This window comes from Thermothelomyces thermophilus, chromosome 4 (assembly GCF_000226095.1).
Source record: "Thermothelomyces thermophilus ATCC 42464 chromosome 4, complete sequence".
Taxonomy (NCBI): Eukaryota; Fungi; Ascomycota; class Sordariomycetes; order Sordariales; family Chaetomiaceae; genus Thermothelomyces; species Thermothelomyces thermophilus.
The window spans coordinates 3,277,337-3,291,208 of record NC_016475.1 but is presented as its reverse complement, the minus strand read 5'-3'; the positions used below and the strand labels follow the sequence as shown (position 1 = coordinate 3,291,208).

General features: G+C 54.6%; 4 protein-coding genes across 4 annotated transcripts; 1 reads left to right on the top strand and 3 right to left on the bottom strand.

Annotated features, from left to right (window-relative positions):
• Positions 1 to 2,521: 2,521 nt before the first annotated feature.
• On the bottom strand, positions 2,522 to 5,187 carry MYCTH_2307240 (uncharacterized protein). The gene is made up of 3 exons (XM_003664378.1): positions 3,868 to 5,187; positions 3,102 to 3,804; positions 2,522 to 3,024 (listed from the first exon to the last, which is right to left on the bottom strand). The coding sequence occupies exons 1-3, from the start codon at positions 5,073 to 5,075 to the stop codon at positions 2,617 to 2,619; spliced, it is 2,319 nt and encodes a 772-aa protein (XP_003664426.1). The 5' UTR covers positions 5,076 to 5,187; the 3' UTR covers positions 2,522 to 2,616.
• A 710-nt stretch (positions 5,188 to 5,897) lies between these two features.
• On the bottom strand, positions 5,898 to 7,663 carry MYCTH_2307238 (uncharacterized protein). The gene is made up of 2 exons (XM_003664377.1): positions 7,131 to 7,663; positions 5,898 to 7,059 (listed from the first exon to the last, which is right to left on the bottom strand). The coding sequence occupies exons 1-2, from the start codon at positions 7,564 to 7,566 to the stop codon at positions 6,158 to 6,160; spliced, it is 1,338 nt and encodes a 445-aa protein (XP_003664425.1). The 5' UTR covers positions 7,567 to 7,663; the 3' UTR covers positions 5,898 to 6,157.
• A 139-nt stretch (positions 7,664 to 7,802) lies between these two features.
• MYCTH_2307236 (uncharacterized protein) lies at positions 7,803 to 9,443 on the bottom strand. Its single transcript, XM_003664376.1, has 2 exons — positions 9,061 to 9,443; positions 7,803 to 8,983 (listed from the first exon to the last, which is right to left on the bottom strand). Exons 1-2 carry the CDS (start codon positions 9,313 to 9,315, stop codon positions 8,165 to 8,167), a joined length of 1,074 nt encoding a protein of 357 aa, XP_003664424.1. The 5' UTR covers positions 9,316 to 9,443; the 3' UTR covers positions 7,803 to 8,164.
• A 1,115-nt stretch (positions 9,444 to 10,558) lies between these two features.
• Positions 10,559 to 12,718, top strand: MYCTH_2307233 (uncharacterized protein). The gene is made up of 3 exons (XM_003664375.1): positions 10,559 to 10,923; positions 11,009 to 12,003; positions 12,085 to 12,718. The coding sequence occupies exons 1-3, from the start codon at positions 10,646 to 10,648 to the stop codon at positions 12,477 to 12,479; spliced, it is 1,668 nt and encodes a 555-aa protein (XP_003664423.1). The 5' UTR covers positions 10,559 to 10,645; the 3' UTR covers positions 12,480 to 12,718.
• Positions 12,719 to 13,872: the final 1,154 nt, after the last annotated feature.

Here is a 13,872-nt window from a genome sequence, read left to right as displayed (position 1 = left end):
ACACCACCCCCCCTTTTATCCTTGGGCGCCTTCGGCAGGAGTCTGACAGTTACCATATAACATGTAAACACTGGTTCAGTCTGAAGCGTAACAAAGTGCCCAAGCTATCTTCTGTGATGTGCTTCCAATACGAGTGCGTGGCGTGAGTTCCATAGCCATTCCGTTCACTTAGACGACCGGATACGTGCAGGACAGGCAGAGGGCCTTGGCCCCGGATTTCTGTTGCTGCTGCACGTTAATAAATGCAAACTGCTGAGCAGGTACGCCCCAAATGTTGCATCGATTTGGCATGGCATGCCTTGGCTTGCTCCGCAAGTTGCTTCCTCTTATGCAACCTTATGTTTTTGACGTCAACCAACCGATGGAAGCAGGCCCGCTTATGATCGGTGGCGTTTCTCTTTTGGCACTCTTGATTCGCCGAGACGGTAGATCCTGCGGCACGCTGCGGGGCCGGGTGAAGGAATCTGGGGGAGCTATCCAGTACCGGAAGATGTTCTTCCCTGGGAGCAAGGGTTGCCCATCCTTCATTCTCTCACTTTGCTCCTGCCGCATGTATTTTCACACACTCTACTGGCAACGAGAGCGCGCATGTGGGTGGCCGTCGAGTAGCGTTGTGCATACATTAACTCCTACACCGCCCTTGAGTCAACCTTCGGGAGCTGCGCGCCAATCTGTCGAAGCCCTGAAAAAAGCACTGTGGTGAAACAAGTCGGGCCAACAGGAGGCCGCGCCAGCCGAGAGGGCGCAGAGACAAAACAACGAGGCCAGCGGGTGCTACTCAGAAGCCGTGCAGCTTACCACTGATGTTCCACAACTGTATGTCGCAAAAGTATTTACGGAAACTGCAGGACGGAACCATGTCTCTCATCCATCAAGTTGCTCCCAACACCCGGTGGAATGAGAACTCGGGTCAATTTACCCCGGCATCTGCAAGGGTTGTGTTTGCCACGGTTTTGCGTAGGTTGGAAAAAAAAAGGCCGCCGGCGTTACTAGGTGGTATGGGTAAGTTTCTTCCCCTAGCCATGTACCGACAGGGGTGTCAGCAGGGCCCCATAGTACATACTTTGTAATAAACGCCTGGGAAGCTTGGGAGTTTTTCCGTGTCACCCCGGTCGGTACCTGCCTAGGGGAAAAAAAACTTTGGCTCGCAACCACAGTACACTCTTAAGCGCCAAGAACTAACGTCGTATTGAAAATGCCCGACTCTTCGTCGCGAAGGGAAAGTAAAGCTCGGACGTGGAGTGGTATAGCAGCAGCTGATGCAAATCCCGTCAAAGTGCGGCCGAAGCAGCGCCGCCGGGAGCCACTCATTGCTTGCCCGCACTTCCCCGCAGCCAAGGCAGGGGCCAAGATTACGTTAAGCGTTTAAGCTCGTCCTTTCTGCGGGGCGCCATGGGCCGCCAAGCTGCCCGCTTCCCCCCAGCCACTGATGTTCGGATGCTGCTGCTCTTTCTGGAATCCGAATCTGGGAGATCTGGAAAGAGAGCCTGACAGTCTGAGAGGCAAAGGATGGCGAGGTTGGGGGCGCACACACACACACCCCACTTTTCATTCTTCCATCCTTCTTCTACTCCTTCTATTTAGTTTCATTTGCCACTGTACCAAGCGTACAGAGCGTCTAGGTTCCGGTTGCTGCACTTCCCTGATTACGCTACCTTAGCACCTTAACTCAATCTTAATTGTAAGATCTTTGACAGAAAGGGTGATTCCTCTTTGATGGGTAGCACGACAAGACCACATCCCGGGTCGGAGCATTGAGGCCTTCCTTCTTCTGGACCGGCGAGCACACAAAAGTACCGCAGCCAATTCTCTCCACAGCCGAACATGTAGCCCAGCATGCAGTGAGAAAAGGATGGGAAAGATAGGCTCGTTCGCATGCTCGATGCCGACACATCGGAAGTCCCTATCGCCGTCAACGCCCAAGCCAGCAAAGGACCTCCCCTGTATCGGATCTGTGCCCTTTTGTCTTTAGGTGAGCATGCAGACGAGCCTTTCTGAACCTGCTCCAGAGTCAGTAGTAAATGACCATCGCGTCAATGTCCCTTTTTCCGTCGGCGAACGAGTCTGCCTGCAGGCGTCAGTTCACAATCTGGCCAAGACAAGGAAAATGAAGAATGGTTGATTGAACAGCCCACTTGGCCTATGGAAACGAGGCCCGTTTTCGATATGCAAAGAAACTCGCCATCGTTGTGCTTGCGGCTGGCGGCAACGTCGACATGAGAGCGCCGGGCTGACCGCCGTCGCTCTATATACTACAAGACCAGGTAAGTATGAACTCAAAAAAAGGACCAAGGACAAGGGAGTGGCTGTTTGGCGTAAACGCAAGCAGCCATGACAATCCCGGCTGCCTCGCCCAAGATGGGAGTTGAAAATGTCAAGATGGAGAAACCAGGAATAGTGAAGGGGTATCGCGATGCATCTATGCATAGCTTGGATCCCAAAGTCGCCGGCCCAAAGAAACCACACTGTTGAATCACCGCTGAGCCGCGCGGGATTCCTCAAAGTCCACCTTTGCAAATGATAACGCCGCCAATGGTCCGTGTTCCGTTCGTCAAGCTCATAAGATTAGAAGATAGTGCTGTCGTTGGCGGTCCGCGACAAGAGGGATCGGGTCGCTTATCTCCTTCGGTATCCACTGTTCCTCCCCTGGGGAAGCCTATGAGATGCCGGTTGATTCCTCTTGGCCCGGTCGCCGTCGCCGCGGCCACGGTTTGTTTGTCGGTTGCCTTGGCTGTCTGTGGGCGGCCGGTAGCCCTCCCGGGACAACATCTCAAGATACTTGCGCTGGTTCTCGAAGCTGGAATAGTTTCCGGCCATGATGACCTCCAGGATACTTTGACCCGCCCTATTCGGGTCTTGGGCCAGTTGGACCATGCGTTTGGTGAGCTGTTGGTACGCATGCGCGAAGTGAGCCAGGATGGTTTGTGTGTTGCTGGACCCACCAGCGATATCGTTCGCTGGGTTGTTCGGGTCGATAATCGAGAGCCGGTCGTGGTTCTTGTACGCAAACTCCGTCACTTGATGCTATTCGTGCCCAACCGGTTCCTGTCAGCATGCAACCTAGTGACCGAGACGAGGGGCGCGCCGGCATGTAGACTGACCTTTGGGATCCAGCGAGGCGGATTCAGGCTGATGGCAACCGTCTGGTAGTTGAACTTGTTGCCATACAAGTCAAAAAAGTGGAGTAGAAGCTGTCCGAGGTGGTGCCTCGTATCCAGGTTGCCGCTCTGAACCTCGGGCATCATCTGCAGCATACTCACCACCAGGCAGATGACCGAGAAACCCCCAATCCCTCCATTGACGGGTTCGTTGAGGCCACGCATGAGCAGGAAGTGCTTTATCAACGTGACCAATGCTGGCATGCCGGGGTACTGCTCCCTCCAGGCCTTGAACGTCTTGATGGCGTTCACTCCCGTGTTGTTCTCGAACGAGACATCAACTTTTAGGCCCGTCTTGTGCTCGATAAACTTGACAAGCGGCACCTTGGCATGAAGGATGAGCTCGATCTCGTTCTCCCAAGCAACCTTGTGATTCACCAACTGCCCCTTGAACCGATGGAGAAAGGATTTTGTGTGGTACTTGGCGTGGCCGCCACTAGCGTACGCATCGGACATGAAAACAAGGTCCATATCTGCCGTGGGCAGGTAGAGGCCCGAGGGAAAAGAGCCAAATGGATACACTTCGGCGTCCTTGAACACCCTGCGGCAGAACTGCTTTAGGTCCTGGACCAGTTCATTGCGCAGGCGCTCTTCAAAATCCCGCGGTTTGATGTAATCATAGAAATCAACCACCTCCTTGTGCAACCTAATGACAGGGCGGTCAGCCAGCATCCCCTACCAGGGCAGCGAAAGCGCGGAGCGAGCTTACCAAACAGCCATGTTGGCAGACCGAGAGTGATCTACCTCCATCCACGGAGTTGGGTCTAGTTCCGGGTCAGGAAGCCACTCTTTCGTGACGCCGCCTCCAGCGGGCATCTTAGTGGCTTTCTTGAGCCTGGTATGCGGCATCTTGATCTCGTCATCATGTGTCCGCTTCCGGCTTCCCAGAGCGGATGATATTGGATCAGGCAAAAGAGCAAGCGCCTTTCCCGATTTGGAGACAGTTGGCTTAGGAGGCAGCTCAAGATTCAACTCTGCTGGCACACTGGGAGGGACAGCCCGTGTAAGGGGTTTCTGCACCTGATCCCCAGCTTTGTCGTCGGCAGAATCGCTGTCAGAGTCAAACGAGATGAAGTCAGCGGACTCGGAAGGCAGAGAAGCCCTGATTTCCCTTTCCTGAACGCGGGACTTGCGAATCATCTTCACGACGTCCGTCTTCTTTCCTTGCGTTACGGTCTCAGGAGGAAGGGCCGTGTAGGGGTCGGGGTTCGACCACTTTGGCGGATTGTTGTCCGATGTCGTTCGCTCGACAGTGAGACGCGCACGCTTTCTCGATGGCTCCTCGGCCTCATCTCCTGAGATGTCCATTTCGGCCTCGTCGCTATCTGACAGCTCGTCGAGGGGCCGGTAAGTTACCCCGTTCGACGTGTTGTAGAATGTAACTTCATTGCTAGAGTTATGGTCAGTCTTCAGCAGCTCGCGTTCTGCGGCGATGAATGGACGCCACGGCCGGCCCCCGTGGCTCCGCCCATGACGACCGTCGCGATACGACTGAGCGCCGTTTGTATTTCTGGAGTAGCGGTCCTGTTGGCCGCGATGTCTTTTCGCGGAGCGCAAGTCACCACCGGGTGACTGAGGCCCACGGCCGTCATGGCGGCCCTTTCGACCGCCCTGTGGGCGATATGTGTCAGAGTCTTGGACCCCAGCAGGCTTCTCAACGCGAAAGGTAAAGTCGCTTTGTGGGAGCCGGTAGCTGTCCCCGCCGGACGGACCACGGTGATTAGCGGACGATGGTGCCCCTGTGTCACGGGGCCACCGCGCATCGAACTCGCGCTCGCTTCGTCCCGCATATGAAGGCGGCCGATATGAGTCTCGAGGCGGCGAGCCATATCGATGTCTCGAGTCGCGCTCGTTGCGATAATCGCGCGACGGCGGGCGATTACTCCCCCGTGGAGGATACCGAGAGTTGTATGCCATCCTCTACTTCTCTGTCGGGAGAAGGCGCGCTCTCAATTCCGGTATGTTTTTGGATGGGTACGCTGTTCCCGAGGAAGCGTGCACGCAGCGATTTTTTTTATCCTTGATTTGGTGCATGCACTTCAGAGTGCAAGGATGGGCGAGTCAAGCAAGCCAAGATAGGCAGATTCTATACTTTATCTGGTTAGTGTGCTTTCGAGTTGGGCACCATCTTCTGGTTGCTCTTGCTCCGGTGGGGTGATGACAGATCCACGTGATTACATCGCCATAGGAAAGAAGACAACCTCCTAAACGGAAGGCACGATAAGCTGAAGTAGACAGATGTTGTAAAGAAGGAATTCACGATATGCGTTTGATCCTCTGCCTTGTCAATTATCTTATCAGATTATCAACAACGGGATGGCATCGCATCCAACACTCCGTTTTGGACTTTGCACGTTTGCAAGAGGTTGCCAACACAGCTCCTCCGCAAACGCAGTACCGCCATACCTCAAGCTTGGTTAAAGGCAGGAGGATCTGGGCAACTGCAGACCACAAGCGGTGCCGACCGCCCACAGTGCTGCCGCCCGGATACAAACGGACAATGCACCTGCAGCATCCGCATTATTACCCATTTGAATTGTCGAAACTTGAATGCGCAGTGTCTTCATCTCAACATTAATGGTAGCTGTCGTCCGCTGCAGAACGGCTATGGTTAGCATCGTCCAACATTGGCGGGCTGTGTTAGCAATTCGTTTGTTTCTGAGGCGCTAGTCGTCAAGTTGTCCTTTAGCTCCACCCGCACTTCGCGACTCGGTTTGCCCAATGGGCTACTTAAGTCAAAGATCGCCAAATCAGGGCGTTAGAGCCTGGGGAATCGCTGGCGTAGAGACGCTTTTGCCCCTGCCAAGCATGTCATCGACCAGGAGGTATTTTTTTGCTGAACGAAGCATGAAGGAGACAGCAGCCATAGTCATCGGCCAATAACTGTCAGCTAGCACAAGGCGAAGTCTTCTCTGGCAGGGTCAGATCCCGGAGCTCTCAGTGATGGGTGCATCCATAGAAGGGGGAGGAGCTGCGAGCAGGCTTCGTGCTTTGCAGCGTCATGTGTCCACCCCAAGACCGCCGGCGAACTTTCGGGCAACCCATCCGGCCCCATGCTCCTCGTACTCCTGTTTGGTAACGGCTAGCCTTTCGACATGCTCGTGTCTGGCGAAGTTGGCCGCTCCCAGCCAGGTACTGACGACAGGGTCCTCCGGGCGCGCAACTCGAACGACACACTCATCCGGGACGCGTTGTAGCAGTTCCATCTGCAGCCGCTGGATGAAGTTCTCGAACCTGGCGTTCCCCCCAACCACCACAATGTTGGCGAGCAACCCCGGCCACAAACCGATCGGCAGCACTGACAGCGACTGCATCACCACATCTGCCAGCCCGGGTTGCCGCAATCCAATGTCGGGAGGGTTGAACAATAACTCGGGGACAACAAAACGCTCGTTACGCAAGGTCAGAACGTCCTCGGTTGACACCGCGGCCTTGCGGGCGCGGGCGGAAACGCCCGGCTCGTAATCCCTAACGATTCCGTGGAAGGTGGTGTGGGAATCCGGGAGGACGTAATCTTTTGCGATGCCGGCACCGCTCAGGTAGTCCTCCCGCCGCTCGCCGCGCGTTCCCTTCCACGTCTTCTCGAGGTCGCCCTTGAAATCCAGGGAAACGTAGCACACAGCCTCCTTCATCTCGTTCACGATGTAAGTCTCGTTCCGCATGTCAAAATGGCGGACGGATAGCAGGCGGGTGAGGTAGTTGGTCATCAGCTTTCCACCAACGTCCAGCCTCCGGATGGCCTGCTGTAACGGTCTCCCTTGAACGACGGGAGTAACAGTTGTGTGTGAATATCCGGAGTCGATCACGAGCAAGACTTCGGCCGGTACGTCCACCGGGGTTTCCGGCGTCCGCGGCGTGTGGAAGATCGCTTGGATGTCTTGGTAGGCATTAAACGCGGGGCCTGGGATCGGCGAGGCACTGTTAGCTAAATGAGGAGACAAAGTACGAGGGAAGCCAGCGAAGAGGACGGACCAATGCCACGATAGTAGCTAGCAAACCCAAACTCCTCGAATACCATCTGGTCGCAGTTTGTCTGGAGTGCTGGAAGGCTGTTCGGCTGCTCGGCGAGGACCAACCGGGTGTCGGAAGGGTCGCAACGCTGGGGCGCCTTGTCGTCAAAGAACTCGCGGTCCCATATCTCCTTTTGCGCCTCCCAGCTCACGATATACCCCTTTTCCACCGGGCGCCGAAATGCTACCTCGCCAAAGTCTCTGCACTTTTCCAGCTCGGATCCGACATAGGTCTTCTTGTGACGGTCTCGCGCGATGCAGTTGGGAACGATCCGCGGCGAACTAATCTTGTCACCAGACACGATCCCAGCCTTGATTGTGTCGGCTCCATTGTCGAGCACAAGGGTCGCCGATGGCGGTGGCGGGCCCGAGGCTCGCGATTTCCGGCTCCCTACCATGGCATGGAGGCTTCACACGGCGAAGGCTGGGGGTACAGTACTTTTCAGACTGCCGGCGTTTCTCTGGATTGAGTGGTGGGGCCGCAGCAGCGATGCAGTGCACTGACCGGCATGAAAGGTGAGTGGATCCATTTCCCAGAAGTGTGTTGTAACCAGGCAATCCGTACTGCACAGTACGGAGTAACTATGCACGGAAGGTACGCAATTAGGTAATTACGGATTACTTACACCACGTACCTCACCACACGAGCTTCCCACCGGACATCAAACTTTCTGTTGCCTTTTCCGCCCACTGTTCAAACCCGCGGCTCCCCTCATCTCTAGCCTCGAAACTCAACTATTTACTCGCTTGTTTATCCAATCACCTTTTATTCCAGACGTCTATCCGTATGCGACATGTAGCTTGTCGTATCGTTCCTTATGTGCTCTTCAACTTGTTGAAGACCATCATTCGGATGCAATCAAGGAGGATGTGCTTGCATCCACGACCATCAATTACGTCGAGCATGACCAAGACTGACTTCGACCTAGGCCGTAAAAAAAGAGGTCACCTGGAAGGGCTAGTTGTGCCTCATCCCACTTTGGCCCGGACCAATACCTAAGCAGCTGCTGGTCGGAGTTTTGGTACGCCTAGCATGTCCGCTTCTGCGTTCAAGGCGTCAATCTCGCCTTGAACAAAGGGAATCCCTTGGCTGAGCCTTGTTGCCTCGGTCAGCTGCTCAATCTCGCCCGGGAAGTATATCTTGTCCACTCCTTCCATCTTGTCCGAACCCACGACTCGCTGGTAGAGGATATCCATCCGCTGCCTAAACTCGTCTAGGCTCATGAACAAATCAGGCTTGATGGCGACGATGAAGTGACCAACGTCGCCCGGCTTCGACATGTCGTACGGCCCGGTAACACCTCCGGCAAAGGCAGACCCAGACAGCACGCCGGAGAAGACGTCCATCATGATGGCCAGGGCCGATCCCTTTGGCCCGCCCATCGGCAACATGACGCCCTTCAGAGCCTTTTCGGGGTCGTCCGTCGGCTTGCCGTCCGCATCCAGCGCCCAGTCCAGGGGGATCTTCTCGCCTCGCCGCAGGGCCTTGTAGATCTTGCCTCGGGCGGCGACGGAGGGGGCCATATCCAGGATGAAGGGGACCGAGCTCGGGCCGCCGGGGGCCCCGCACGCGATCGGCGAGACGCCAATGAGCTGCGACTTGCCGCCCCAGACGGGCAGGGCCGGGGACGAGTTGGTAAAGACGAGGCTCATCATGCCCGCATCGACGGCCTGCCGGACGATCCAGGCCGACATGCCAAAATGGTTGCTGTGCTTGACGCTCACCATGCCGATGCCGAAGGTGCGCGCCATGGATATGGCCGTGTCCATGGCGAGGTGGGCGGCAGGGAAGCCGAAACCATTGTGGCCGTCGACCTACCCCAGGCATATATATCTCGGCTGAGTCACTGGAGAACTTGGTGCTTATGGGGAGGCTCTTCTGTCCGACTCACCTGAGCAACGACAGGGGTTACCTGGGTGAGTGTAGGCTCGGCCTTAGGGTCTAGCACACCGTTGCGAATCCGAGAGAGGTAGGACGGGATGCGGTTGATGCCATGGCTCTCGACTCCGCGCAGGTCGGCCTGCACCAATCCTCGCGCGACGATCTCGGCGTTCTTCCGGGACACCCCCGATGCCTCGAGAAGTGCGACAACGAATTCTTCGGCTGCTTCGTGTCGCACGATAACCTTACCCTCTTCTTGGGCCATTTGGGAGTGTTTCTCATCATGTTATCTTCGGTACAATTCATACGTTGAGGCAGAAGATGTGGACGAAGGCGGGGTTTTAGGGGGGCTGACAAGTCTCGGATACTAAAGTACCGATTACAGACTTACCGAACTATACGGAGTTCTTACTCTACTTGGTATTCCGTACCTTTCGGGGATAATTAACCCCGAGAAACCCCCGGCCTGTCAGAGCAGGGTTAGGGTAAATTTCCGTTGGTTTGCCTTGGCGCTTCGTTCGCTGCCTTGGCGGAAGCTTCTTCCAACCGCTCCCTTGACCAAAAAAACAAAAACAGATTCTGTTCGGAAGTGCAAGTACTCCGTACTTCGCATAGGCTTCTTCTCTATGTGCGAATAACTTGTCCTGGCCTTTGCCTCTCCTTCTTGTCCTCCCTTGAAATTCAAGCCTTCGCCTTGCCGGAGTTCTTACCCGCCCGACGTCTCATCTTGGTGCCCGAGGTTTATCTATCGATCGCTTGGACCTTTTCGGGTTTTCTTTCCCATTTCATGTTGTCAGAAGCATGTTTTGGAGATCGTGCTCCGTAAGTGGAGTGCAAGCCCGGGGTTCCCCGCGTTTGCTCCTCCCAACTTGATGTTCCCCCTTTGGCGCATGAAGAAAATTTATCCGGGGTACGCACGTGGTCATCCTTTTCCCTTGACCGTCTATCCTGGTTTTGCAAATTGGAACCCCTTCCGTCTCTACCCGAACTTGGCGAACCCGGTCCTCGGACACTTTGGTTTGAAAAACAGCCGATGGTCATGTTGGTTCGCCGGTAGATGACGTCTGCCGTCGCATAGTGCCACTGGGGTAGCACTCTATCCTGAGCCACCTTCCCAATTCAGAGGTGATGGGCAAACGTCAGCTACTATACCACCACACACTACCATCGCTGGACTGTTAAGCAACGGTGGCTGCCTGGCACCACCAGCACATGAAATGGCCGGTCGAGCGGAGTACCAGGCGGGAATGGAAGAGGGGTCGGCTTTTCATGGGGGAATAAACTATTTGGGGCCATCCGCTCCTGAGCCTCAGTCAAGCGGTCGCGGCTGCACATGCACCCCATTCCGTATCCGGTATTCCGTACGCTCGACGCTGAGACATTCGCGCAGTGTATGTACATACATAGCTGGTATGGAATGATCGGTACAGTTCGCCGCCACCACTCTCGAGACATTGTTTCAGGGGATCTAAAATCATAACTCCCTTCCTCTCTCGTGTCTCTCCATGAGCCCCTATTGTTAATTACTCCATACTCGCATTTCTCGGCCGTCTGTCTCCTTGAGCTTCTCTCGTCTTCCTCCGGGCCCAAACACGATGGCGGGCGGGGTAAAGAAACCGGTTAACATCTTCAAGCTGAAAAACCAGGATGTGCCCAAAGAAGTCTTCAACTGGAGACTCTGGTTCTCCGTCTTCTCCTTTGCTCTCCTGGGTGCGGCCCGCGGCGTCGACGAGGGCCTAATCAGCGGCGCCTTCAACAGCGAGCACTTCCAGCGGTCGATCAACTACAGCTCGTACTCCAAGGTTGAGCAGGCAAACATCAAGGCCAATGTCTCGGCCATGGTCCAGATCGGCTCCGTCGGGGGCGCCCTCATGTCAGTACTGCACCTCAGAGCCCCCCCTCCACAAACGTTTTCCGAGTCGGTCGCCACCAGTTTGAACTGACCCCTGTGGAAACAGCGCCTTTCTCGTCTGCGACCGGATTGGCAGAATATGGGCCACTCGACAGCTGTGCGCCCTCTGGATCCTCGGCATCGCCATCTTCATGGGCTCCAAGGGTAACCTCGGCGCCATCTATGCTGGGAGGTTCATCGCCGGCCTCGGCGTTGGTCAAACGCCGGTCGTAGGTCCCGTCTACATCGCCGAGATCACGCCGGCCAGCATCCGCGGACTCTGCACTTGTCTCTTCACCGGCTTCGTCTACATCGGCATCGTCCTGGCATACTTCACCAACTACGGCTGCCAGGTCAACATGGGCGAGACCACGGCCGTCCGCTGGCTCGTCCCGACCAGCCTGCACATCATGTTCTCGGGCCTGATCCTCATCCTCACCCTCTTCCAGTCCGAGAGTCCGCGCTACCTCATTATGAAGGACAATCATGAGCAGGCGCTCAAGACGATGGCGCGCCTGCGCAACCTGCCGCCGCACCACGAATACGTCGCCGGCGAGATCGCGGCTATCATGGACGCCCACCGCCAAGAGACCGAAGCGGTCAGGCAGACGGGCTGGCTGGGGACCCTCAAGGAGGCCTTCCTGGACCCGGGCAACCTGTACCGCGTCTCGCTGACCATCGCGGCGCAGATCCTGTCGCAGTGGTCCGGCGCCGGCTCCATCACGCTCTACGCGCCCGACCTGTTCCACCTGCTCGGCATCGCCGACAAGAACACCAACCTACTCGTCACGGCCGTCTTCGGCCTCGTCAAGCTCGTCGCCGCCGTCATCTGCTCCCTCTTCCTCGTCGACGTCATCGGCCGCAAGCGCTCCCTCCTCCTCGGCATCGCCTTCCAGGCCGTCGCCATGGTTTACGTCGCCGGTTTCCTGACGGTCATGCCGCAGCTCAGCATGCACCAGGAGAACGCCGCGGCCATGACCGGGTCGCAGCTGGCCGCCTCCAGGGGCGCCGTGGCCATGATTTACATTTCCGGGTTTGGGTGGGCTTTGGGCTGGAATAGCAGTACGTTTTTATCTGCTTCTTATTTCCGTTCGCCGTGCAAGAGCTAATTAATTTTTTTTTTCCCTTTCCTCCTTTGAAAAGTGCAATACCTCCTCACGGCAGAGCTGTTTCCGCTGCGGATCAGGGCGTTTTGCACCTCGCTGGCCATGACGTTCCACTTTGCGAATCAGTACGGCAATTCGAGAGCGGTGCCAAACATGCTGCTACCCGTCGCCGATGGCGGCATCTCGGCCCAGGGAACCTTCTGGTTCTTTGCTGCCGTGACCGTCCTTGGCGGACTGTGGGTGTGGTTTGCCGTGCCCGAGACGTCGGGGAGGAGCCTGGAGAGCATGGATCGCTTGTTCAGGTTGCCGTGGTACAAGATTGGCCGGCATGGCAACCGGGAGGCCGAATTGGAGGACGCGAGGGAGCTCAGTGAGAAGGCCGACAAGCAGCAGGCTCAGGAACTGGAAGTGGCCGTGTCGACGAGGCACTGAGCAGCCGAGGGCAAAGCATGATTCAGGATCGGGGTCGGGTGTTGCGTGCTTGCTAGGGAGCTAATTAGCCGTTCGGTTGGGTTTCCGTGTAGCACGTTCAACCCATATCGAAGAACGAAAGAAGAGAATCCGCTGGTCGTGGTGGGTCAAGAAGGGCAGGAGCCCAGTGTTCCTCTCATCAGCACGCAAGTTCCAGCATCCCGGCTTTCAATCTTACTGTTCCGGCCCGATCCACCAAGTAACACCTCTATCGTGGCCACGGGGTGGCTAAGGATACCAACCGTAAAACTGCTCGAAGGTCGCAAGCACCCTTGAGGATCTTACTGCAACAAGTAAGCACCACCAAGTCCGCGCCCAGAGCCACCGCGGCTCGCCGATAACGTCATCCGAAAACTCACCACCCTGTGGTCCTTGGATATGTCCCGCAGCCCGAGGTGACAGTTGTGCAATCTTATCAATGTGAGAAAATAGGCTGGGACTATGATTGTAATTTCTTGCTGTCAGATGGCCCGGGATCAACGCACATGGTAAGTAATGAAGGAGTGGTTAGTGTTATTATAAGGAGCTCGGGAAGGGACTCGCACTCATTTGATTGCTTTCATATATGCCTTCAGTAATTCTAGTGAAAATCAAATACAAATGTTTAATACTAATTATTATTATTATTATTATTATTATTATTATTATTATTATTATTATTATTATTATTATTATTATTATTATTATTATTATTATTATTATTATTATTATTATTATTATTATTATTATTATTATTATTATTATTATTATTATTATTATTATTATTATTATTATTATTATTATTATTATTATTATTATTATTATTATTATTATTATTATTATTCCTATACTACTATGCTAATAAGTATACTAAAGCCTCTCTAGTTATATATAAAGGAAACCATACCTAATAGGCTAGATAAAAACCTCTATCCCGCCTTTAATACCTAATCTAGAATACTAATATACTATAGAGAAAAGGAGAAGCAGCTAGAATAGCCCTATAGAGGCCTTGCCTCCCGGTCTAGCCTCCTTACAAGGTGGTATTCCAGGAGCCTCCCTAGGTCCATTAGCCACTATAGAACCTTCCTTACCAAACGATGGTTACGGGTCCCTATACCCCGTAAAACAAGGTCTAGGTCCCTTTACGACTATATTTCCTAGGATTCCCACGTTCGGCCTCTTGGTAGGTTCGGGTACTATATAACCAGGTGTTCCATAGTCTCCCTCCCCTAGCTATAGGCATAGTAGGGGGTGCTAATCCCTAGGACTTAAACCCTAAAAAGGAAGTTACAGAGGCTAATAGCCCCTATATAGGCCTATACTAATAGGGAGCTCTAGGCCTTCGTTAGGCCCTAGTACCTTTATAGGCCTT